At 52.1% G+C, this 26,508-nt stretch overlaps 1 protein-coding gene and 1 long non-coding RNA gene across 4 annotated transcripts in view; one reads left to right on the plus strand and one right to left on the minus strand.

Moving 5' to 3' along the window:
• LOC122215423 overlaps window positions 1-25,170 on the minus strand; it is a 28,677-nt gene extending 3,507 nt beyond the window's left edge. For 2 of the 3 annotated variants that reach the window (XR_006200368.1, XR_006200366.1), the window contains exon 1: window positions 1,007-1,366. This is a non-coding gene — a long non-coding RNA (uncharacterized LOC122215423). Of the gene's footprint in view, window positions 1-1,006; window positions 1,367-25,038 lie in introns of those variants that run through there. The other variant, XR_006200367.1, reaches the window with a different exon arrangement.
• RIPOR3 (RIPOR family member 3) overlaps window positions 22,793-26,508 on the plus strand; it is a 73,710-nt gene continuing 69,994 nt past the window's right edge. Inside the window, exon 1 of the mRNA XM_042930677.1 lies at window positions 22,793-22,846. Within this exon, the coding sequence (XP_042786611.1) occupies window positions 22,844-22,846 (3 nt within the window). The 5' untranslated portion in view covers window positions 22,793-22,843. The remainder of the gene's footprint in view (window positions 22,847-26,508) is intronic.

Here is a 26,508-nt window from a genome sequence, read left to right on the forward strand (position 1 = left end):
GGAGACACGACAAAATCCCTGCCCTCCTGGAGCTGACATTCCATGGGGTAGAGATAGAATACACAAATTAATTAATCAAAATGTGTGTGTGTTAGTGAGAGGAGTCAGGGAGAAAATTAAAGCAGGGAAGGGAGATGGGGAGGCCTGGGGGTGGGGTAAGGTGTGGAAAGAGAAAGAAAATTTAACATGGGGTGGCAGGGATGGCCTCTCAAGGAAGCTGGAGGGAAGAAAGTGATCCCCTGTGTCTGGGGGGGGGGGGGGGCGCGCTGTAGGGGCAGGGGGGTAGGGGGGAGGCTTCCTTCCAGGCAGGGGCTCAGCATGAGCGTGAGGATTAAAAGCGATAAAGCTCACTCTGTGCCTGGCACACGGCAGGCACTCTGAAGACACCAGCTGCTATTTTGAGCCATTACTCACGGCTAAGGCCAGGGTATGAAGGCGGGGGGGGGGGGGGGGGGGTGCAGAAAAGACTGAGTGACTAAGTCAGCCTGGGGGGCTCTGGAGTGTTTCACAGTGAGGTGACTTTGGTTAGAGCTAGGGCAGAAGAATGAGTAGGAGTTTGCTAGAGGCATGGGGGGGGGGGGCGGGTGTGGGACGGGGGAGGAGGCATTCCAGGGAAAGGGAGCTTTTGCTGCAGAGTTGTGGGGGTGGGGAAAGAACATGGTGTGTTCCCTGAGCCATTGCGTGGGGTGTGGGCGTACTGGGTGATGGCCCTCTCGTGAGGTGGGGGCTGGAGAAGTAGGTGGAAACCAGATGAGAAGGGCCTCAGATGCCTCCGTGACAGTGACAAGTTTATGCTTTCTCCAGTTGGTGCCAGGAGACTTCTCAAAAGTTTACAACTGGGCGATGAAAGGATCAGATTTGTATTTTCATAAGCTCTATGGAGGAGGGAGGCACCGGGGGCAGCAAATTAATGAGTGATGCAGGGAAGGGGATAATTAAATGGCAAAATGAATGGTATGGCTTATGGGACACAGGGAGGAGGCAGGACATCCATCCATTCATTTACCCATTTAATCAGTTGATGTCTAGTGAGGTCCAGCTAGGTGTCGGGCACGGGCGAGACGCTGGGGCTGCACCGGGGAATAAAGCCATCTCTCTCCACAAGGCAGACAGATGATAAGCAAGCGAGCCCAACTTGGGAGGGGGGCAAGGAAGTGTCGCAAAGGCGGTTGTTTATGTCCCAGGCAGGTAAGTGAAAGGGGTGCAGGGCCTGGGCAGGCTTGCAGAGGCCTCCTGCTCCAGCAAAGGGCTCACCTCCACTCTGTGTGGCTGTGGGAGAATGCGGGCTCTGTACGGGCAGCGCTTCCAATTCGTTAAGAGGCTGGCCATTTTTATGTGAAACTTCCTGATTTTTGTTTTGTTTCGTTTTTTAATGAGAGAGAGAGAGAGAGAGAGAGAGAGAGAGAGAGAGAGCATGCATAAGCAGGGGAGGGGCAGAGAGAGCCTGACACGGGGCTCTAACTCATGAACCACAAGATCACGACCTGAGCGGAAACCGAGTTGGATGCTTAACTGACTGAGCCACCCAGGTGCCCCTGAAACTTCCTGATTTTTAGGTGTTGGCCATTGACTGAACAGAGTGTGGTGACTGAGAGTAAATGAAGTGTGTGTGTGTGTGTGTGTGTGTGTGTGTGTGTGTGTACTCTACCTAGGATGCGTTGTAGGGAAAGCTCTAAGGGAGTGATATTTAGTAGTATAAGGTGTTGGTCGCGGGAAAAAGAGCATGTGTCAAGGATCCAGGCGGGGAAAAACGTGGTGTGTCTGAGGAATTACAGGGAAGCCCGTGCCTGGAACTTCACGGCGGCCGAAGGAGACCGGCTCCGAATGAGACTGAGTGCCGGAGGTGGCCCCGGGCCGGGCCCTGCAGGGGATGATGCGGAGTCTGGGTTTTACCCTGAGTTCACTGGAAGCCTGTCTCCAAATAATCAGAGACAACTTTAAGGTCTGTGGCATCATTCAGATTCTAGATTCTAGACTTAGAAGCGGGAGGAAATGCAGAGCAGTTTTAGGGAGGAAAGCGGCGAGGCCAGAGTCGTTCTCGAGGTACGTAAGCATCCTCGTGTAGGGGATGATGAGCAAGCTGGACCGTGAGGCACGCCGCACAGAGGGCCTGGAAGGCCTTGGGAAGTGACATTCGGATAGGAGGTTGGTGCCATGGTGTGGAAATCGCTGACCCAAGATCCTTGATCTCGTCTGGATTTTATCTTGTGGGCCAGCCTGCCCCCAGTTGTGCCTGAGGTTAAGAATCATCTCGGGTGTTCATTAAAGATGCAGATTCCTGAGGCTCCCTTTCTGCAAGCCCATTTCTGGAGGTCCAGAGCCGGGCCAGGGAGCCTGGAATTTTAACTACCATCTGTGGGATTCTGACCCTTAAATAAGTTCGGGAAGTGTGCTCGAGGCATTGGGTGTCGTTGGGTGTTTCTGACCCGGGAGTCGGAAGCTGGTGGGGTTTTTTTTTTTGTTTTGCTTTAAAGATTTTGTTTTTCAGTAACCTCCATGCCCAAAGTGGGGCTCGAATTTACAACCCTGGGATCAAGCGTCGCACCCCAGAAGCTGGTGTTTTGAGCCAGCCTTGCGGGAAGACAGATGGCAGGCAGGGAGACCAGTGAAGGGCAGGCAGGCCCTTGCATTTGTCAGGACACGAGCCTGTGAAGGTCTGGCGTTGGCTTGTGAAATCCCAGGGCTGCCGTAACCAAGTGCCACTGACGAGGGGGCTTCCGCCAACAGAAGTCTGTGCTCTCACGGTTCCGGAGGCCAGAAGTGCAAAATCAAGGTGCTGCCGGGGGTGGTTCCTTCTGGAGGCTGCGAGGGAGAATGGTCCAGGCCTGTCTCCTTAGCTGCCGGTGGCTGCTGGCAATCGTTGGGCGTCCCTTGCGTATGGACACGTCACTCCCGTCTCTGCCTCTGTCACCACGGAGCATTTTCTCCATTTTAACCTGCAAGTTAGATGCTGCCTGAGGGTTGAGGGAGATAAAGATTTGCTGAAAAGCTGCTTGCCTGGCATATGATAAATTCTCTTGGAGCTTGTTCTGCGAACGGCAAGAAGCATTTACTGGGGACTTGGGGGGTGTGGTATCAGAGGTGTTGCAGGCACACAGAAGGCCCCTACAGAGCGGCTAATAAATAAACGAGGACCGTGGCAGCCGTGGCTGGAGGCAGCCGTGAACAGTAACTACGGGGCAGCCAAGACTATGGGGCAGCAAACGTGCAAGAGTTTGTTCCTAAGGCATTTAGACCGTACTCTCATTTCATCCTGGGGTGATCAACTCACCCTGGTCTGCCTGGGACTTCCCCGGTTTTATCCCTGAGGGTTCTGGGAAGGCCTCTCGGTCTCTGGCAAACCCTATCTTGTCTTCACGGAAACATGGGTTTAGGCACTGTTACTGTTATCACCCACGTTTTACAGATGAGCAAACGGAGTTACAGGGAAGTTAAGTAACTTGCCCAGAATCACACAGACAAGGGGCAGAAATGGCAGTTGGGTTCTGGGGCTCTCACCCTTCTCTGTGGCCTTCTATAGGGTCAAGTGAATTTCAACTGTTGGCCCCAAAATCTCTCTTCCTTTATGAAATACATAATTATGCTTGGAAGCAGAAAGCATGCCTGTGTCCTTTTCCCCTTGCCCTGAGATAATCCAACAGGTAAAAAGTCACTTAAGAGTCAGGTTGCAAGACTTGTTGCCTTCTAGGAGCCTTCTAGAAACTTGATACTCCCCAGGGGATCTGCCCCACAGCCCCGGCATCTGATCAGAATTCCTCATGGGATTTTTTTCAGCAGAGGGAGAGTGGTTCACTATGGAGAGGAGTTTCCAAAATGAAAATAAACCAACAAACAACTCAACTTGTTAATGGAGATCCAGTGACTTTGCCTTATTAAATTCAGCATTAAGAAGAGAACTAAATCACTTATGGAAACCTTCCCTGCCCCACGCCCCGGGGACATTTAAGAACTCAACATATTTTTTAAAAAAATTCAAGGGAATGCCAAGTTTTTGTAAAATCATACCAATGATGAAGGCTTGAGAACAACAACAAAGCTAGCCAAAGCCGATGCCCACGATCTCATCCCCAGGAAGTCAAGGGCATGAGAGCTGGGTGATGATCGGGAGCACAGCTGGGGAGGAGCCTGGTTCAGTTCCTGCCTGGCTGCCTCTGGGCTGGTGGAGCTGGGACAGTGGACCCCACAGCTGTCCAAGTCCTGAGTCCCCGTCTCTAAAAGGGGATACTGAGTAGCTACCTCGGAAGTTGTACCAAGAATCCCACCAGACTGTAAACGTGTCACTTAACATTGTTTCTGGCCCAGGGCCAGGGTTGAATAAATGGCACCTGTCACTGCCCAAGACTCTTTTGGGCTTGCACTTTGGTCCGTGATTAGAGAGAGCCCCGAGCTAGTGTTGGTTGAAGACTCGCGCCATGTCAGGCCTGAGCGAACTGCGCTACGCACATTCTCTTATTTACTCCTCGCGTTAACTCGGGTCCTGCAATCATTCCATTCGCACATGGGGAGACCGAGGTGAGCTGGGGAAGATAAGGGTCTGTCTAGACATTTGCACCCACAGAGGAAGGGCTTAGGACTCGGGGCCATTCTGACTCTGCTTTCTGTTGCACGAGCAGATGTCATTTTTCTTAAAAAAGTTTTTTTAAATGTTTTTATTTATTTTGGAGACAGAGAGAGACAGAGCACGAGTAGGGGAGGGGCAGAGAGAGAGGGAGACGCAGAATCAGAAGCAGGCTCCAGGCTCCGAGCTGTCAGCACAGAGCCCGACGCGGGGCTCGAACTCACGAACCGTGAGATCATGACCTGAGCGGAAGTTGGACGCTCAACCGACTGAGCCACCCAGGAGCCCCCAGATGTCATTTTTCTAGTTTCAGGTCTCTAAAGAGAGTATAATGAAGATCTATTTGTTTCTGGAGAGTGCCTGTGGGAAATCTCAAAATGGAGCAAGGTGTACCCGGCAGCCTTCTGGACTGGGGAGTTTTTGCCCATGTTCTGAAGCAAAAACTTCAGGCTGAAGTCGTTTCCCTCACAGTTGAGCCTGTGCCCCAGGGTGGCACCCTGCCCACTCCTCAATTTCTTTGCCCTGAGGTAAATGGTCCAAAAGTTTCCTCTTAAACAGCAGTGCTTAAAATAAGAGTTTTGTGCATGTGGCTTGTGTTTCCTGTTACTTGTTCAGGCTGCTAAGGAGAATGTTTATCTTAGTCTGCAAACTTCGTCTGACTTTATAATCATGAGCAGTGAATGCTGCTTTTTATTTGTGCGTGGCCCTCACCTTACTTTTCCCTGGTGGGTCATTTCCATGCCCTGGGGAAAAAGATCTCCCAGCTCCATATTTAAAGTCAGGAGAGTGAGGGGCGCCTGGGTGGCTCAGTCAGTTGAGCGTCCGACTTCGGCTCAGGTCACGATCTCACGGTTCGTGAGTTCGAGCCCCGTGTCGGGCTCTGTGCTGACAGCTCAGGGCCTGGAGCCCGCTTCGGATTCTGTGTCTCCCTCTCTCTCTCTCTCTGCCCCTCCCCGGCTCATGCTGTCTCTCTCAAAAATAAATAAACATTAAAAAAACAATTAAAGTCAGAAGAGTGAGCATTTAGTGATGCTCCTATCAAGTCTGGCCATGACCTTGAAGTCCTAAGCTCTCACCCTCTGCATGGTCCTCTGCATGGTCCTAAATGAGAAACCGAGATTCTGGGCATTTTCTTCCCTGTGCCTTATTATTGCTCATTCACACACACATTCATTCAGCGATTTGCTCATTCAGATGCCAAACATGGAGTGCCTGTGACCGTGTGGACAACTCTCTTCTCTCCAGCAGCCCGGTGCTTCTCAGAGATATTGCCGAAGGATCAGCTTTAAAAAAATTTTTTTTCATGTTTATTTACTTATTTTGAGGTGGGGAGGAGGAGAGAGAGAGAGAGAGAGAGAGAGAGAGAGAGAGAGAGAGAGAGAGAGAGAATATCCCAAGCAGACTCCTCGGGGCTTGAACTCACGAACCGCGAGATCATGACCTGAACCCAAATCAAGACTTAGATGCTTAACCGACTGAGCCACCCAGACGCCCCCAGAAGGACCAGGTCTTAAAGAATTTTCCAATCACTGCAGATGCATATTTTTGTAAAATATAATAAAAATGAATTGCCGGAAAAAGAATGAAATTAAAAAATCCCAAAGACCTATAAAATGTAAGCCCCAATTTTTTAGTTAAGGTTCAGCAGAGGCCCCCTTTTGAAGAGTGTTGCCCATGCCCTTGAGCCCATGATTACCATACAGTCTGCTAAGTGTCCTCCTGGGGATGAGACCCCGAAAGACGGGAACATAAATGGGTTTGTAGGAATCCAAAGGGTTCAGTCCTGTGTGCAGTAGAAAGAGCCTCGAAAATCAGTCTGCAAATCCTCCCCTTCCCCACCTGTCAAAGAGGGCCACCCCTCAGGTTGGCGGCTGTAGCTGATGCGTAAAGCACTGGGCACACACCTGAATCTGTGCAACACTGCAGATCTCTCCTCGTCGGGTTATTCTGGCAGTTCAAGAACTTGAACGCTTACATGAGTCCATATGAGACTTCCCTTTTATTACGTACACTACTCTACTGAGTAAAAGATTTTAAAATAATTTTTATTATGAAAGTAAAGCATTCCAGGGGCGCCTGGGTGGCTCAGTTGGTTAAGCGTCTGACTTCGGCTCAGGTCATGATCTTGCAGTGTGAGTTCGAGCTCCGTGTCGGGCTCTGTGCTGACAGCTTGGAGCCTGGAGCCTGGTTCGGATTCTGGGTCTCCCTCTCTGTCTGCCCCTCCCCTGCTCATGCCTCTGTCTCTCTTTCTCTCAAAAGTAAATAAACATAAAAAAAAAATTAAAAATAAAAGAAAGTAAAGCATTCTGTAGGTGAAAAATAAGTTTCCCCTTTGCTCTCCTCCTAGATCTTTCGTTATACATATACCAATGTGCACATACCACATTTTTTTGGACAAATCTTTCTTGTTTCACTCGTGAATATATCATGGTGACACTTCATTATTACTTACATTCCTTCTTCCTTTTTTCCAGGCTGCGTTGCCATCCAAGGTGTAGGTATGCTGTAACTCGTTTAGACAGTCTTGTGATGGTGGACACTTAAGTCATCATTACTCAGTGTTTCAGTGAACATCCTAAGCATCTGTCTCGTGCACTTCTGTATTTCTTAGACCCGTTTCAAGAAATCAGTGGGTGTGCACATTTAAATGTGTGGGGACTGCCAAAGTTGCCCTCCTGAGGGATAGTGCCCATCGTCATCAGGTTTTAAAGGCGGAAAGTGCCCTGTTGAACTTACCCCCTCCTTTTGCTGATCAACAGGCCAAACCAGGGAAGAGCTTGCTGGAAGTCACACGTGAGTTCAAGACGAGGCCAAGAACACCGCTTCCTGACTCTCTGTCCAGCGAGGTCCCCCGGTTTTTTATCAGCCTCTAACGGCGTTACAGTTTTTTACCTTGACTGGCCTGGGGCCCTGCCCAGAACCAGGAGCAGAGGCTTTGAACAAGCGTTATTTGTCTCAGAGTTGAACCTCGGTCCTTAAGACTGGGTCTTAAGTCGCGTAAGAAAGGGACTGTGACTTGGGTGCCCTGGCGGCCCCTTTGGGAGGAACGTCCGGTCCCACGTGACCAAGTCATTCTTGTCACCTCCAGGGGCAGCTGAGTCTAGTGAGTGAAGCACGGAACTTGGCCTCCAAGCTTAGCTCTGCTCCGACTGAGATTTGGGGCACGGTGCTCAGCCTCTCTGTGCCTCCGTTTCCCCACCTTGGAAACAGGAGTCTCTCGCAGAGCGATCGCGAAAGTAGGATGATAACTGGATGGGAAAGGCTGGGTGTCCGTTTTCCTTCTCTCGTGGAGTTCAGGGACCAGGATGTGCGGCCGAGGCGTCCATCAGAGGGCAGTCTGAGCTGGAAGCGTGCGGTCTGTCCACCCAGAGGAGACCTCGCCAGCCGCTCCCGGGGTGCTAATTTGTTCTCAGAGTTGAGATTTAATTGAGGTCAGAGTCATTTGTACTTATCGCTGGTGAGCTGCTCTGAAGAGGTGATTTAAGGACAAGAGGTGGCCGCATCCCAAAATTCCTCGGACACTCCCTTTGCTCTCATTTCTCTCGGAATTCCTCGTCTCCTAAGTATGATCATCTGTCTTCGCTTCTCTGACTTCGGCGCGCTCCGTTTCCATTCATGGCATCACTACCCTCTCTGGCCATCCGAGGCCAGAAGTCTGCTGTGAACCCTGTCTCCCCGTCACTCCCCACCTCTACGCGGCTGCCTCATTCAGGACGAGTAGCTAGAGGTGTAACCCCCAGGGCAGACCTTCCGGACAGCCTGCAGGCACTAAGCCCCACACCCAGGCAGGTCTGGGAAGGCCGGGTCTGAGGGCTGCAGGGGTGGAGTAATCTGATCTGCTCCTCTGCAGCCCCGGGGCCAGAGACACCCCTCCCCTTCCTTCACACAGCACCGGGGCTCTCCGCCCAGCCCCGCGGACCCTCTGCCTTCTGTTCCCACAATAATGGCGGCCATTCAGGGAGCGTGGACTGTGTAAAGCCAAGGCCTCCGAAGGCCTGATGTCATTTCCTTCTGAGGAGGTGGATAGGAACCCTTAGTGTCTCCCGTTTGTGGACCAGGAAAATGAGAGCCCGCTGAGTGTAGGGACCTGTCTCTAGTCCCACAGCCAGGAAGTGGTGACACAGATCTGGAGCCCCGAGTGTCTTAACTCTTTCCCACACAGGGGGCCCTCACCCAGCCCAGGGGTGCATTACGAGGGCCCCATGAAATGTCAAAGACGCCAATGGCCATCTGTCCCAAATTCTACTTTAAAAAGAAGAGTAATTGTTTTTAAATTTCCCTTAAAAGGTGAGTCCGTGTGGGACCTTCCACCTGCCCGGCGAGCGCGGAAGTAACGGGCACGCGCACGGCCCGGCCCCTTGCTGCGTTCTAGTGACGCCTGGGTGACTGGCCCCCATTTCTACATGCTGAGACCCCCAGGGCTCAGGCCTTGGACCTCTTCTCCTTAGGACTCTTCCAGGTCAGCCCTCAACGTCACGGCTTTAAACACCACCTACGCGCTCGTGGCCTTCACGCTGTTATCTCCCCGTCTCTCCCCTGAACCCATGCATATATTTACTTGCCTGCCTGGTCCCTTCATCATTTCTATCTACTAGGCATCTCGAACTTCATGCAATACAAATCGAACTCCTGATCTCTCCACACGCCTTCTCATCAAGGTTTGTCCGCCCGTGCTTTTGGAGCTTGCAGGTGACTACTGCTGGCATCATCCTTGACTCCTCTGTTTCTCTCACACCCACATCCCGTCCCATTGGCCTGACGTCCAAAATATCTCCAGAAGCCAACTGCTTTCCACCACTCTCCTATCTCCTCCCCTGGACCAAGTCGCTGCCATCTCTTGGCTGGACTCTTGCAGGAGCCTCCTCCCTGCTCTCTCTGCTTCTCCTCTTGCCCCTCTATAGCCTCTTCTTGACTCTAAGCCACAAAGCTTCTGGAACAACCTGGGACCACGTCCCGTGGTGGCTTATCTCACTTAGAGTCAATGCAAACTTCTCTCAATAGCCTCCAGAGAGCCTCTATCTTTCCTCCTTTCCCTAACCTTATCTACCAACACCCTTCCCCTCATTCAGGGCCTTTGACGTTCCCTCTGCCACTCCCTCCCTTCTTCCAGCTCTGTTTCCAGTAAGAAAGGATCAGATAGATTCTGGACCTATCTATTGGCTTTGTTTATTACTTGCCTCCCCTGTGACAGTGTGAGCTCCGTGTAGGCGTGGACTGTGTTTTTCCTACTTTAATTCCACAATCCAGAACAGTTCTGGCCCAGAGTGAGCGCTCACGGGGAAACGAGGGTGATCAATCAAAATCTATGTACAGTTGACCCTTGAACAATGTGGGAGCTGGGGGCACCGGCCCTGCGCAGCTGGAAATTCATGTATAGCTTCTGCCTCTCAAAAAGTTAACTACTAATAACCTACTGTTGACTGGAAACCCTTACCAATACCATAAACAGTGGGTTAATACGTATCTTTGCATGCTACAGGTATTATATATTGTATCGTAACAATGAAGTCGGCTAGAGAAAAGAAAACGTGATTAAGAAAATCGTAAGGAAGAGGGGCACCTGGGTGGCTCAGTCGGTTAAGCACCCCAGTCTTGGTTTCGGCTCAGGACATGATCTCACGGTTCGTGGGATGGAGCCCCGTGTCTGACTCTGTGCTGACAGAGCGGAACCTGTGTGGGACTCTAAATAAATAAATAAATAAATAAACATTAAAAAGAAAAGAAAAGAAAATCCCAAGGAAGAGAAATAAACTTGCAGTACTGTGCTATATTTGTTGAAAAAAAAAAATCCACGTTTAAGTGGCCCCATGCATGTTGCTGAAGGGCCAAGCTCAGTTCTCAGAGGTGCTGACCATCTCAGACTGAACCCAAGCATACAAACGCTACTCCCCCTGGTGAAGGGTCGGCCAACCGGATGGCAGCGGCAGTGTCACCAACGCATGAAACGGGTGCGATGTACTGATTAAGGTTCGATCAAGATGCAGACTGGATTCTGCAGAGACTGCCACCACTGGGCACCTCCTGAGATGGAGGTTAGAGAGGGCGACTTTGCAGAGTTGTGCCTTACCTGGAACAGAAAATGGGAGGTAAGCAGGTAACAGTGTGGACCGGGTGCCAGCACGCTGCTAAGCTCATCACCTGAAAGCCGATTAAATGTTCACACAGCCCCACTGTGGCTGGGTGCTCTTCCTGTCACTACTGTAAGATGAAGAAACCGAGGCCCGTGTGAGTTGAGGAACTCGCCCATAATTGCTCAATTAACTGTCTCTCCTGGACATTCTGTCTCACCGGGTTTGGGATGGGGCCCTTAAACCTGACTTTTTTTTTTTTTTTTTTTTTTTAATTTTTAAGATTTTAAGTAATCTCTACACCCAATGTCGACGCTCTACCCAATGAGCCAGCCAGGCGCCCCAAACCTGCCTTTTTAAAGAGGACCAGCGGCTGTTTTTGCCGAGGCAGGTAGGGAGACACTGCACTTTCTGGAAAAGCACGGACTAACCTTGGAAGGCAATTCTGCTGTTGTTAGTGCCGTCACCCTCTTGTGCACTGCAGCCCCCCGAGGAGTCCTAGGGTCACATGTGCCCCACAGACGGGCTCCCTCTGGGTGTCCCGGATTGTATAAACGCTCAAAGGGAAAGCAAGCTGATTTTCCTTCCCTTCAGAAGTCCTGGTTGCCTCCAATGAGGTTGGTTTGCACCAGTTCTACCTTCTATCTCTGTCACCTCCCTCCTGCCCCACCTCTTTCCCTTTGAAAATATGTCAAGACTTTTTCCATGGCTGTTAAACCGTAAAGATTTAAGTACCTTTTTTTTAAAAAAAAAAAAAGCATCACATAAAAGACACGACTGTATCTCAACACCTGGAATCCAAACAGAATGAAACAGAACTTCAACAAATACGTATTGGTTTTTGGTACCTACTGCTCAGAGCAAAGCCAGGGAGTTTAAGCCATGGCTTGCGTCGGCCCATGGACAGAGCGTTCACAAGCCACGGTTTCTCGGACGCTGAAATATACGTGCTGCACATCCCGGCGTATAGGTGTCCAGAGTCCTCAGGCGTCTCCTGTGCCGCAGCGGGTTACGTTCTCCGAACCACGAGCACAACCTCTCCCTTAAGGACACTTGTTATCAAAAGATTCGAGGGACTGGAATGTGTAATTCAAAGCAGACGTGCAAAGACGACGAAGTTTTATGGCTTAAGAAGAGAAAGAATGACTTTATTGCCTATAAAATAAAGTCCACATGCTACAAGTTGGCTTGAACCCACCTTGGGCAGCTTCCCCCCCCCCTCCCCCCAACAGAACTGAGATGAAAGGCCAGGCAGCCCCTTCGAAGCCGTGGGACTCGAGGGGTACGTCAACTGTCTGAACCTCAGCCTCCTGCGAGGAGGGAAGTTGGGAGACGTGGCCCGATGGTGCCCCGGAGGGCTGGATCATGTTAGGCAGAATTAGGACTTAGTCATTGTCTTTGTTAGGAAATTAAGCACGGTTTAAGGAGATGCACTTGGCTGTCAGGTTGACGCGGAGCAGACTCACGATAAGAGATTTTTGTGTCTGCGTGATGGGGTAAGGGATGCCCAGAGCGCCGGTAAAACATTATTTCTGAGTGTGTCTGTGAGGGTGTTTCTGGAAACGGGGAGCACGTGAATCAGGCTGAGTGAAGATCGCCCTCGCCAGTGCAGGTGGGCACCATCCCGTCTGTTTAGGGCCCGCACAGGACAGTGGAGCAAGGGCCCACGTGCTCTCTGCTTGAGCTGGGGTATCCCCCTTCCCCTGTCCCCAGACATCGGCTCCCCCGGTTCTCAGGCCTTCGGACTCGGCCTGAATCACATCACTGGCTTTCCTGGTTCTCCAGCTCAGAGAGGGCAGACTGTGGGACTTCTGGATCTCCATCACCTCATGAGTCAATTCCTATAATGAATCTCCTCACATACAGATCTTTATATTTCCTATTGGTTCTGTTTTTCTAGAGAACCCGCATAATTTTCGTCTCCCTTCTTACTTGGCCAGATGGAACCACATTAAACCTTTGCCCGTTTGCTTCCTTTTTCCAAGCGGTCCCCTTGAATTTCTGCATGGCCCTAAATCAACCCTACAGAGTTCTGCTCAGATGCTGCCTCTTCCAGAACCTCCTCCCAGATGCCACCTTCCAAAGCCGTTTCTCCCAGCGTTGACTGTGCCCGTGACAGCGGTCCCCACACACTGCTTTTGCCACGGCTGTCCTCCACCAGCCTGCTCCAGCCTGGGGCCAGGACCCATTCCATACACTGGCTCTCCCTCGCCCTTCGAGGCCATCCCCTGAACCCACCTCCAGGCCACCCTTCACAGAGAGCTTTCTAAAATGCAAACCCGAAGGGGCGCCCGGGTGGCTCAGTCGGTAAAGCGTCCCACTTCGGCTCAGGTCATGATCTCGCGGTTGGTGGGTTCGAGCCCCACCTCGGGCTCTGTGCTGACAGCTTGGAGCCTGGAGCCTGCTTCCGATTCTGTGTCCCTCTCTGCCTGCCCCTCCTCCATTCGTGCTCTGTCTCTCTAAGAATAAATGAAGCATTAAAAAAAAAAAAAACAATTTAAAATGCACACCCACGTTGCCATGTTGGTGCCCCAAACCTCCCGTTAGTCCGAGGCTGGAGACAGAAACTCCTCAGCGTGGGCCACAGTGCCCTGAATGGTGTGGCCCCATCTATCTCTTCAGCTTCATCTTTTTGTTTGCCTGAAATATAATTCAAATGCCATAAAATTCACCCTTCTAACGTATACAATTTAAGGGGGCACCTGGCTGGCTCAGTTGGTGGAGTATGTGACTCTTGATCTCAGGGTTGTGAGGTCGAGCCCCACACTGGGGGTAGAGATTACTCAAAAATAAAATCTTTTTTTTTAATTAAAAAAAAATTTTTTTTTACATTTATTTATTTTTGACAGAGTGCGAGCAGGGGAAGGGCAGAGAGGGAAGGAGACACAGAATCCGAAGCAGGCTCCAGGCTCTGAGCAAGCTGTCACCATCGAGCCCAATGTGGGGCTTGAACCCACAAACCGTGAGATCAGATGCTCAACTGACTGAGCCACCCAGGTGCCCCTACTTAAAAATAAAATCTTGGGGTGCCTGGGTGGCTCAGTCGGTTAAGCGTCCGACTTCGGCTCAGGTCATGATCTCATGGTCCGTGAGTTCGAGCCCCGCGTCGGGCTCTGTGCGGACAGCTCACAGCCTGGAGCCTGCTTCACATTCTGTGTCTCCCTCTTTTTCTGCTCCTGCTCTGCTCATGCTCTCTCTCTCAAAAATAAACATTAAATTTTTTTTAAAAAAATAAAATCTTAAAAACATATACAATTTAGTGGTTTTTAATATACACACAGAGTTCTGCAACTCTTACCACTACTTAATTCCAGAACATTTTATTACCCACCAAAGAAACCCCACACCTACTACCAGTCACTGTCCATCTCCCCACCCACCTTCGCCAGCCCCAGGCAACCATGAGTCCGCTTTCTGTCTCTACCCATTTGCCTATTCTGGACATTTTGTATAAATGGAATCATACAATCTGTGGCCTTTTGTGTCTCGATTCTTTCACTCAGCGTCATGTTTTCAAGATTCACCCACGTTGTACTGTGTGTCAGTGCTCTGCTCCTTTTTCGTGGCTGAGTAATATTCCACCGTATGGACAGACCCCATTTGTTCATCCATTCACCAGTTGATGGACACTCTGCTTTCGGCTATGACGAATAATGCTGCTGTGCACATGTGCGTTCAAGTGTTTGTGTGAACATACGTGTTCCTTTTTCTTGGGGATACGCCTTGGAGTGGGGTTGCTGGTTCAGATGACGTTCTAGGTTTAACCTTTGTGGAACTGCCAGACCGTTGTCCATGGCAACTGCACTATTTCACATCCCCACCAGCACCGTATTGACGATCCCGATTCCCCACCTCCTCCTCCAGCCACATCTTGTATCATGCAGCCCCTGGCTCTCTGGGCGCTAACCCCACAACTACCAACGTAGTTCTTATGCTGGCCTGCTTCCCTGTCCTCCGGAAGGAAGGTCTTGAAGACGCCTGTGGTTCCCACCTTATCAGACTCAGTGCCTCTTTGTCACCCCTGAAATGCAATTTCTCAATAATATAACCTACCTAGCTGGACCAGGAGAACATGTACATGGAATTCTCAAACTATAAAATAAAGGAGAGTAGAAAGTAAGGGACAACAAAATCATTTCTGTCGTAAGGCTGGAAGTCCTGGTGAAGTCTCCAGGCACTTGAGCTCACAGGTAGGTACACTGTGATGGTGACAGCTACAGGTACAGGTGGATCTAGGTGTGGGGTGCTAGCCAGCCACGTGCCATAAGCATGCTGAGTTTGAACTGTTGCCAGAGCTGTTCCTGCAGAAGGGCGACCAATGTGAATTCCCAGGCAAAGCAAAGTTCAGTCTTCTCTCAATTTACACAGTGAAAGCATCCCAGGAAATTCAGTATCATAAAAACCATGTAAAAAACAGTTTGTTTGGGGCGCCTGGGTGGCTCAGTCAGTTGAACATCCGGCTCTTGACTTTGGTTCAGGTCATGATCTCGTGGTTCCCAGGTTCGGGCCCCACGTCGGGCTCCGGGCTGACAGCATGGGGCCTGTTTGGGATTCTCTCTCTCCCCTCCCCTGCTCAAGCTTGCTCTCTCTTTCAAAATAAATAAATAAACTAAAAACAAAAAACAAACAAACCCCACTCTGTGTTTGTATGTAAAACAAAGTTGGGCTCCAGGATTACCTCACTAACCCAGCAAACCTTCTGGGCTTCCTCTCACCAGGCGAGCTCTCTTTCTGGGCTCCCCATGCTATTTCTTCACGGCAGTGGACACCATTTGTGCCCATACGTTCACATTTTCTTTTTGTGAAAGTCCGTGTCCCCCGCTAGACAGGGACCCCGCGAGGTCTGGGTTTGTGACCTTCTCATCTCTGTGTTCCCAGCCCCAAATGTAGTGCCTGGTACTCAAATGTTTCCTGAACGAATTCCTGTCTAATGGCGTTCTCGTCCACTTCCTCTGTTGTCCTGAAAGTTCTCAGAACACCGTGCCAAACTTATCTGTGTTGCCAGTGCTAATGAGGGTTCCTTTCTCATATGGAAAACAATGATCAAATATTTAAAATGCAGACAGAAGCGAAATTACCACTGGGCTACCAGTGTCCTCAGAAGTGAGCTGGGGACATGTTACGACACACGCTTCCACGAATCTTCCAGAAACTGCTGTGCTAGAGACATGGTCATGGGAATACACTTTACAGCTGTGGTTTCAGTAAAGAACTTTCATTTCAATTGTGTTAACAATTATTTCCATTCTAGCTGGTATGTAACAAACTATCCCGAAACTTAGTAGCTTAAAGCAACAAGTAAGGTGGTCGTTTCTCCCTGTTCTGTGGGGTGGCGGTCTGGACAGCTGGGCCGCTGGCCTTCCCGGGCTCACTTGTGGGGCTACAGTCATCTGACAACTCGACTGGGGCTGGAGGGGCCGAGGCGGCCTCACCCACACGTCCAGCAATGGTCTGTCAGCGGAGGTACCGTGATGCCCTTCCACACGGACGGCTGTCTTCCAGGAGGCTAGCCCAGGCCTCTTCGCTATCTGTTGTCTCGAAATTCCAAGCAAGTGAAAGCAAAGGCAGAAAGCACAGGGGGGAGGCCTGGTTCCGAAGCTGGCGGACCATGACCTCCATCTCATTCTGTCAAAGCAAGTCACGGTGCCGCCCAGATTCAAGTGGGTGGAGACACAGGCTTTTAGACGGAGTGGCATCAGTGCCCTGCAAAGGGCAGTGGACCCAGGGAGGCATCCTCACCGGGGGCCCTTGCTGTCATGACCCACCACGGCGCTCTCCCCGGCGCGCACTCTTCTTGCTCCTGGCTCCGGAATCCGAAGGGCCGCGCCGGCTCTCTTACTGAGGGAGGTCCCCTGGGACCCCGGGTCTCCCCTTGGGACTTGGCATCTCCTTCCCTGGCCCTGGAGACGGAGGTGCAGAAGGTAGAGGTGAGGCTGAACGTATTCTTTTCCAGATTTTGTGTGGTTTGATTTGGGGAGCGGGGCCTTATTTTTGCTTTGGTTAGGTCCTGATATCATTTTATTCTCTTGCCACTTGCCTTCTCTTCCAACTCAACGGAAACAAAAAGTCGAGTTAATGCAGCATCCCGGCTAGCGGTTCCGTGGATTTTACTACAAAAGTTACCTACGGGTTGAGAGCTCTGATTCCGGAGCAAGACCCCTCGAGTGTGAACCTTGGCTCTATTACTTGCTGTGGGACCTTGGGAAAGCGACTTCATCTTCCGATGCCCCCGTTTCCTCCTCCCTGACATGGGGATCATGACGCCCAGGATGAGGCCGTGGCAAGGGTGGAGTGAGGTGGTCCGTGCAAGCCGCTGGACAGCACCAGGTCAGGGCCCTTGCACACAGGTCAGCCTTCTGCCATGGATGGGCTTTTTTCGAGGGGTGTGGGGGAGGCGGAGGCTTAACTGAAAAAGCCGTTTATAATCTTAGTACGTCCACGAAAGAGTAAAGCCAACATGTGCATGCCTCCTGCTCATAACTGCGCCTCATTTTAGCCCTATTACGAGGTATTTGTGCTTTCGGTATAAATTATAAATCTAAACACATGCAGGGTTTGTTTTTCCCCCAAAGCAGATTCCAACCAGCATGAAACCAGCCAACCCAAATAAATTGTGCACTTAAGTCCATTGTTTCCAGCAACATGTAAACTGTTGGGTTGTGGAGATTTGCTTTGAAGAGGGTGCCCCATTAGTGCTCCTAGCATCAGGGTTCAATTTAGGCAGCGCATATTTGAAGAGTTTACTAGAAGTTTGTGGCAAAGAAAGACACGCACGGTCGGGGAGGGGGGGCAAGGGGCTCTTATCAAATTGTACAGGATGCATTTAGGCGGTGTTGTCGTAAAAGCACAAAACAAAGCAACAGCCCTGAACTCAAGGAGACTCAGAGAATTCCTCAGCTGGAGAAGTCATTCTGGGAATGCAAAGATCGCTTTCAATGTTATGTTTGTAAGGAAATGACAGTCACCAAGTGGAGAATGTCAGGTCCTCTGAGAAACCCTGTGGGCACTCACGTGCAGAACACTATTTACTTAACTGGAGTTGGTTCTGAAAATATTTGACTCTGGAGGGTCCCAAAGGGAGTGTGCAGGGTGTCTGGGATTTTCTTTCAGGTCAGGACTCGGCCTTTGCTAATCCCCTCAGCTGATAAAGCTCCGGTCTTCAGGGCGAATTCATTCCTCTGCTGAACCGAGGTTTATGGCCCCGGCCGAGGCCAGAGCAGGACCCTGTCATTCTAAAGGTTTCCCCAGCCAAACAGAGCCGCCGCCGTCGTCTATCTGATGAACTGGTAGTTTGTCACAGTGGAGCAGAGGTGCCTGGAGTGAAGAGGAGTGTGGAGAAGCCTGGGAATGAAGGATCTGGATATTTATCTCCAGGAAGAATCCAGGAACCTGACATTCTCATCGGTGCTAAAGGTTGACAGGGCTGACAGAGCAGGGGGATTCTGACGTCACTCTCAGGAAAGTGATGGCTTTCACCAAGCAGGATGAGTCTGGGGGTTTGTTCTTTCTGTTAAGCTCACATCCCCACTTCTTGAGCGGGAGACCCTTTCACCACCCCAGATTTTGTCCCTGCTAACTTGCAGGATGCCGGGGCATTGATGGCAGTCATGAGTCCAAAAGGGCTCAGACAGGAGTGAGACCACCTGGGCCCCAGTCTGGCTTCTTCCTGAGACCTGGCCAAATGGCTGAATTCAGCCCTAAGTCACTGAGCACCTATGACGCTCTGGGCACTAAGTATGTAACGGCACAATGGCTGTCCTGGTCAGGACGGGCCAGGTGGAGAAGGATGACGAGACCGGCAACCTACACACTTTCCGCATAGTGTCTCATGCTTCCCAAGTTTAACATGCATGGGAATCACTTTGGGGCCCTGGGAAAATGCAGGATCTGGTTTGGGAGGTCTGGGGTGGGACGTGGGACCCTACTAAGACGCTCTAGTCTGCTGGTCCCTAGACTGCACGTTAAGCAGGAAGGTATTATTTCATCTAATCCTTAGAACAACCCACTGAGGCAGTATGGTTGTTCCCATTTTACAGATGAGGAAATAGAAGCCTGGGGAGGTTGAGCGGTTTGGCCAAGGCCACGCGTACAGCTGGGAACGGAGGAGTCGCGACTGGACCCCAGGGCCTGCGTGCTGCCATAGCTCTGCCATGATAAGGCAGTAAGGACAGCACCGGGAGGGGCTCCGCACCCAGAGTGGGGGCTCAGAGAAAGCTCTGGGAGACCGTGCCTCTTGGCGGGTGCCAGCAAGGAAAGGGTTAAGGTATTAACTAGGTGACAGCCAAGGAGGGCCGATGAGAGAAGCCCAAGGGGAGAGAGGACTAGGGAGCTGGGGGAACCCGCAGGACAGGGCTGGCACCTTAAGAACTCTGATGTGTATTCTGTGTATTCAGGCACGGGGGCAAAGCAGGAGAGGGCTAGGAGGCTCTGCGGTGCACGTTTTGGCTTTACCCGGAGGGCCCGAGAAGGAAGGTTCTCTGGAAAGATCACGTAACCTCTCTGTTTACTCATCCTTCCCTGGTGACACACTTCCTGGGGGGCATCCCCTTCTTTCTCAAAGGCACTGCCCCGCCCAGCACTTACTACCTGGGCTGAAATTAGCACTTGGCATCTGGGTTCTATTTACACATCTGCCTCCTGCTAGAACATTTCCTCCTTATTCGTCTCTGTCCCCGAAATACTCAGCCTGAAAGTGGGATGGTAAACACCTTGAGGGGAGCACGGACAGCGATGGAGAAAGAGTTGGAAGGTAGTGGAAATGCTGTACCAACTGGAAGGCGTGTGCCCACAGAGCCTGTAGAGGAGATTCTGGGACTGTGGGTCCGAGACTTTTCTGTAAGTTTACTTACTTTTTCCTTTTCAAGTTGATTTATTTATCTTGAGAGAAAGCATGAATGGGGGAGGGGCAGAGAGAGAGAGAGAGAGAGAGACAGATGGAGCCAGAGAAAAAGAGAGAGAGAATCCTAAGCAGGCTCCCCACTGTCACCACAGAGCCTGACGCAGGGCTCGGACCCAGGAACTGTGAGATCATGACCCGAGCCGAAATGAAGGCTCGGGACACTCAACCGACTGAGCCGCCCAGGCGCCCCGCCGTATGTACATTTTTAAAACCAGCATGGCAGAGTCGGGGTGGGGGCAGGCTCCTGGGTGGCTCAGTCAGTTAGGCATCTGACTTCAGCTCAGGTCATGATCTCACGGTTTGTGGGTTTGAGCCCCACGTCGGGCTCCGTGCTGACAGCTCAGAGCCTGGACCCTGCTTCGGATTCTCCCTCTCTCTCTGTCCCTCCCTTGCTCATGCTCTGTTTCTAACAATAAATAAACATTAAAAAAAAACCAGCATGAACTTATTTTTATCTGAGCCCATTAAAAATATTTAAATAAACTTAAAAAAAAAATAAACTTTAAAATTTAGGATAGTATTAGATTTATGAAAAGGTTGCAGAGAAAGTACAGAGAACTCTTACCCCGCACCCAACTTCTGATTGTTTCCCTTCTCGCTGACATTCTACATGACTGTCGTACATCTGTTCACAACTAATGAACTAATATTAATACGTTATTATTAACACTACTCCACGTCCTATTAGGATTTTGCCCGTCCTCCATTATCACTGGCCGAACACCATTCTAGCTAGATGCTGTTGGCTGCTGAATGACCCGAGCCTGAGGCCTGCTTTCCCTGTTAAAAAGGAAAATCAGTAAATGTTGGAGAGGTGGTCGAAGCTGAGACTTTCTCATAGGCCAGATGGGGTTGGAAGAACACTGCCAGAGGAGTAAAAGGGCTTTCCCACCGTAGGGTTCAGCATCGTGTCCTGCCGGCTGTGTGTCTCCTAACGTCGTCTTGGGCAGCCCCGGGCATGATCTCCCTATGCCACTCACTCTGACAGCTGGAAACGCCGCGTCTGAGACCGCGGGGCTCAAACCTGGAGCTTCCTTCTGCACCGGAGGGTGACACCAGGGAGCTGGGTGCCCCTGGCTCGGAGATGGGCAGTACGTCTCACTCGTGTTCTCTGCAGTGACTCTGCTGAGTTCCCACAGCCAAGCAGGCACGAGACGAGAATCCCACCACCAGCATGAGAGGTGCTCCCTGCATGGGACGCGAGGTCCGCTTGCCTGTCGTGTCCACGAGACGGGGCCCTGCGTGTCATTGGTGATGGGGGAGGCGACCGTCTTAAACTGACAACCGCCTGCTCAGCGGCCTTTTCTTTCCATAAGGTCTGGATTCATCCCCGTCAGGTGTTTCAAAATGGTTTTCGTGTTTTAGGAGTTGGAGTCGGTGACGTTGTTTCCTGAAGCCAAGTTCCACACTTTCGAGTTCTTTCCTTTCTAATACGTATCTGCTGTCCTCATTTCCAGGAGACCTAAGCCCCCTCCACACTCACTCAGCTCCTCTGCCCTTAAGGTAAGTCACTGCTGGCTCAGGGGTCCCCGATCGAACTGGAGGTGATCACACTTGAGTGTTTGCAGAATTGCTGGGTTCGCTCCTCAGCACTGTTGTTCATTTCTCGGCTGGCGCATTATAGAATTTTGAGTTAGTCCAAGGGGGCGCGTGGTTGGATGAAATCTTCTCCGCATACGGGTGTGGAAGAGGACGCTGCTTGGGACACAAGTAATACGTGAGTCCCTTTTCACAACCCAGTTTGGTTCAAATCCTTTAAGACTGATTTTCCAGGCTTGCTATGTGTTTCTGTAGTAATCCATTTTCAATTGTTTCCTATGACAAACTTTTTTTTTTTTTTTTTTTTTTTTTAACAAACCTCTGCGTGCACGCCTCCGTAGGCACCGGCCTAAGTTATGTTCTGGGTGGCGGCTGTTTGCTTATTTCTGGTTTTTAAAGGTCTTGGCAAACCCAAATTACTCTTCGGAGTATGTGTGTGTGTTTGTGGGGAGGGGTGGCAGTTCCTGTTCTTTGGGAGCTGTTTGTTTACTCCCGGCTCCTCGTCTGCAGTGGCTGCAGGGGGTAGAAGGGAGCCAAGGGGAGGCAGAGAGAAATTCATCTCTAGGTGTTACAGGCTGGATGGTTCCGCAGGGCCAGGCTCCTCTGCAGGGCTGGTCAATGGGGGCTTTGTTCCCGAGTCCATTCTCCGAGCGGAATCCGAAAGCTGATGTGCCAAGGTGACAAAAGGAACCCGCCTGTGTGTCTGTCGTGTTTGGACCCCACCCCCTGACCGGGACACCATCAAGTCTGTAGGAGTCGTATATACACATGTAACAGGGGCGGCAGGGGTGGGGGCAAACCCTGAAAAGATTAGGCTGGAGAAAAAAAAAAAAAGGAAAAAAGGGAGTAAAAGAAGCGGGCCACTAACTCTAAAGACATAAAGGGAAAGGGCCAAGCTAATTTGCACCCTAGGAGAAGTGGGAGGTGCAGAGGGGACAATGGGACACCCGGGAAACAAGGAGCACAGGAAGGGGTGTGTGCAGGATCAGATCCCACAGACAGAGGGGGTCGCATGGGGAGGAGGGAAGAAAGGAGGAAAAGGAGAGAAAGCGAGGAGGGGACTTGAAAGTGGCAAGGTAAGAAGAGGAGGCAGAGGCAGGGGAGGCAGGGCAAGGCTGCGTCCCTGTCTGTTTGTGATTAGCACACAGCCCCGGCGCAGAGTGGAGTAAACAGAAACTTCCAGGCGTCCCCACACCCCCCTCTGAGGCAAAGCAGAAATCAGATGCTCCGTGATTAATCGTGGAGAGTTCAGGACACGACCACAAGCGCTGTGCGGACTTGAAATTAGCTGCCTTTTCCCGTCCCCTTGCCAAGATGGGAGTGGGGGGTGGGACGTGAAGGGGTGGGGGCCCCGCCTGCTGGGGGCCAGCATGGAATCCTCCGTGGCAGAGCTCAGTGACACTGACGGGCAATCGGCTACATCCACGGCAGCAGGCAGCATCCGGGGAGAGCGGCCGGCCGGGGGGGCCCCAGGCGGGCTTCCTGGAACCCCGGCTCCGGCTGCCCGCACCCTGACACGGGCCAGATAAGAGCCGGGCCGTGCTATCGGAGCCCTGCGGCGTGCCGTCCCACGTCCTGCGGCACCACAAGGAAGGCTGGGGGACAGAGGGCTCCTCGGAAGCGACCTTCTGAGTGGCCAGTCTGGACTGGCTTCCCCGGGTCCTCGCTCGACTCCAGCCCCGGATGGGAACCGGCAGCCGACACTCGCCTGGGCGGCAGAGGAAGCCGGGCTGCCTGGAGGAGGACGCGTGACCGGGCCTGAAAGTCCGTACCTGCTCCATGGTGAGTGCTGGCGTGTGGACCAGACGCTAGAGGGAGGTGAGGTGTGGAGGGCGGCCCCCCTCACACTCCGCCCTGGTGCTCCACCGGGGAAGGGAGGCTGTGAGGAAGAGGCGGGATGGGATTGCAGGGGCCGCAGTGTGGCCTCGGGCAAGTTCTCTCCCTTTCCCGGAGGCGGGCCTCCGTGTGTTCCTCGCTGACGCGGCGTGGGTCGACAGCTGATCTTCAAGGGGCTTTCACTAGGACCGTGTCTCTGGTGTTACCTGCCAGTGTCAGGCGCCGTGCTTGGCATTTGCGAAGCTCCAGCCCAGGAATCGCCATGAGCCTCTGGTGCGCCTGGTAGTATTGCCCTCGTTGTACACTGAGCAAAGAGAGGCTCAGAGAAGTGAAGTGACTTGCCCAAGGTCACACGGCTGGTCAGCGGCAGAGATCGGAATGAGGTCTCTGTCTTTCTGACTTGCACTTTCTGCTTCCAGTGGGCTGTTTCCTGTTCTAGGGTTCTGTGATCTCCCCAGGAAGCAGGGGTGGAGGAGGAGGGGGGTGTCAAGGGGAGCATTCCCTGTAGGAGGGGGGGCAGGGAAGTCAGAGGAAGCCACAGGCTGAGCAGGCTGTACCTCCGGACGGTATGTCCGCCCAGGGTGGGGGCCCACGTCCTGGGATCGGCAGGGGCCCCCGGCTTGAAGGAAGAGTGCCCGCCACCCTGCTCCCCTGCCGTGGGAGGCTCCTGGGGGCAGGACAGGAGGGTTAGTATCAGGCAGGGGTGGAGAGGGCTGGGCGTGGGGAGAGTGGCACATGCCTCTACTGGGTTTTGTTCCAATTTTATTCTGCCTTTCCAAAAATCTGTTTCGAATCATTCTGGGCCCCCACTCCTCCTCTGGATGGAACAGAATTGTGAAACACATACAGAGCTTTCCACCGCCTCCCCTGGGGGAATCACATATTAATATTATCGGCGGCTATTTGCATAGACATCCCCACAGCTGTGGCAGCGGCAGCCAGAGACAAGACACAGATGAAAGTCCCAGAGCGTCTCCCTGGCACGGAGGGACGCATGTTACAATGACACAGCCGGCAGGTGGGAGATCCCACGGGGAACAGGCCTCCGGGCGGAGCTGGAGATCCCAGCACCACGATGTGGCCTCCTCTCCTCTCTTCTCTTGGAAAATTCCATCTTGCAGCACCTCTGGCTCAGGCCTCCTTCCTTTCAGCGACTGGCTCAGGCCCTCTGTCTTGGGCTCCAGTTGAGACCTGGGTGGGGGCCCGGCAGTCCCCTCGGTGCCGGGCACACAGGGATGATAGGTCACCCTACCCACTTCTGCCCTGGATTTTTCTTGTAGCCCTGAGCAACTCACGTCCCATCTCTGGGCCTCTGTCACCTCCCGTCTCTGGGCCTCTGTGTTCCCTCATCTACAAAACGAGGGGATTATTTTAGGAAATCTCTGCAATCTCTTTGCGACTCTAAAACTCTGTGACTCTGGTTGGAGGGCACTTAAGTGCTCAACAAGCTTCTAGGAGAGGACGGTCTCCCTCAGAGCCCTGCCACCAGGAAGGCGCCCGAGGCTGGCACAAAGGCGGGCCTGAAGAAGAGACCGATGGCGCAAAGTGCCTCGTTACTGACGTCAGCGGTCACAGGCCTTTGGGAGCCGAACGGGTTGCTTTTGTGGGGAGTGATTGAGCCCAGATGCGTGCTGGCTGGGAAGCCGTCACCTACCCCTCAGCGGAAACTCAGCACCGCCCCCAGGACCCCCCAGATCTTTCTGGGGAGCTGCAGAGTGGTGTCTCACATACGCCCACCGACTGGGCTCTTGCCCTGCTTGTCCTCTCCGGCTTCCTCTTGCCTCTGCCCCCAAGGCCACTGTCCGTCTGAGGTTCCCAGAGCCCCTACCCTTTCCGTACCCAAGCCGCTCTGGGTTCTGGGCAGAGACGGAGGGAAGAGCTTCCTCCCCAACCCGGGACACTCTCTGCCACGTGCTCCCTACACGGCGGTGTGTTGGAGCCAGCTTGTACCGGCTCTGGAAAGCCAAGTGTCAGATTTTCAGAAACCTGGTGAACTCGCCAAACAGAGCCATTATTAAAAATTAAATTTCATGAGCTTGTAACCAAATAAATGATGCTGCAAAGGGAGGAAGTAATCAAAGCCCATCGCTTTCCGTTTCTGAAAGGACGCGTCGCTGTTAGGAATGTTCCCGCGGTACCTGTCTGCCGCTGCATGTCTGTCCCCAAGGCCGGGCGGAGTGACTTCTAGTCGGCAGCCTGAAATCGGCCACGGCGGGAGTCGTTACGCCACGGGAACTGGTAACAGTACAACTCAGGGCTCGATCTGTTCACTGTCTAGATTTGAGAAAGGAGACAGGAAACATTAATGACGCAGATTAGGCATAAAAGTGGCACCTCCGCGGCCGTTTCTCGTGAAGAAAAACGAAGGCACTTGCTCCCTTTGCTGACAGATGAAGCAACTCCGATACGCTTCGTTGTATCAGTTTGGTCTTATTCCTTAAGGGGATGGAAGATCCCAACCAGCTTTCCTCACTCATCAGTTGTAACTGGTGTTTTTCCAGACGTAATTTCCAGAATTGCCCTCACTCATCAGCTGTGACCACGGGCTGATTACAGGTACAAGAGTTGGGGGCAAAAATCAACAAAACCACCCTGGGTGAATCAGTTGAGCGTATGAAGCCCACACATCTTATCTGTATTTGTAAACTGTGTGCGACTCATCCTTTACTTCAGTACAATGTGTAATAAACCTAAGTGTGTATGTGGGTATCTAGGTGCACACACGCACACGCACACACACACACGCGCAAGCACACTCGATCTCCCCTGGAGGCTGGGTGTTAACTTGACCAGCACACCAATGGCCCCGCAGCACATATGCTTGTGCTCAGGGTCTCAGAAATCCTGTCCTGGGCCATCCTCAGCCCTCACTCCATGAGAGTTAAGACTCCAGACTCGAAGCCAGGACACAAATGCTTCAGCTTCCTCCTCTTGCCTAGAACACACCAACAGTCCAACTCCTCTCCTCCCCTCTGAGCACTGGAATGGATGCAGAGACTGGGTAGGGTAGAGGTGTCATCTACACGGGCAGTGGCAAAGGCCCCGGGCTCCTCGCTGCCTTCACTGGCTCCACATGTGGGGGCATTTCTGGCGACCCCTCATGGGTTAATTCCATCCGCTTAAGGGCTCGCCCCCACCGCACTTCATTTTCATGCGCAAAGCATGATTCTCTAACAGAAACAGCATCTTGGAATCAGTAGAAGGAACAGCTAAGCCAAACCTATAGGAAAGTTAAGACAACTTTCTATTTTTAGAAACCCTGGGAGCCAGGTGGGCCTTTTCCAGATCTCCCAAGCCAGCAAGGAGAGGAAAGTATTTCTCATTCCAGAGTTCCGTCTCTTACAGTCGAGGCCAAGGAGGAGGCCCAGGTGGGGTCATGGGCTAAGAGAAGCACAGCTCTGATGGCAAGAACAGAGCCATGCTCGGTGCAATTTTTTTTAATGTTTATTTGTTTTTTAGAGAGAGAGAGAGAGAAAGAGAGAGTGAGCAAGTGCGGGGGAGGGGCGGAGAGAGAGGGAGGCACAGAATCCGAAGCAGGTTCCAGGCTCTGAGCTGTCAGCACAGAGCCCGACGCGGGGCTCGAACTCACGAACCGCGAGATCATGACC

This window comes from Panthera leo, chromosome A3 (genome assembly GCF_018350215.1).
Source record: "Panthera leo isolate Ple1 chromosome A3, P.leo_Ple1_pat1.1, whole genome shotgun sequence".
In the NCBI taxonomy this organism is placed as follows: Eukaryota; Metazoa; Chordata; class Mammalia; order Carnivora; family Felidae; genus Panthera; species Panthera leo.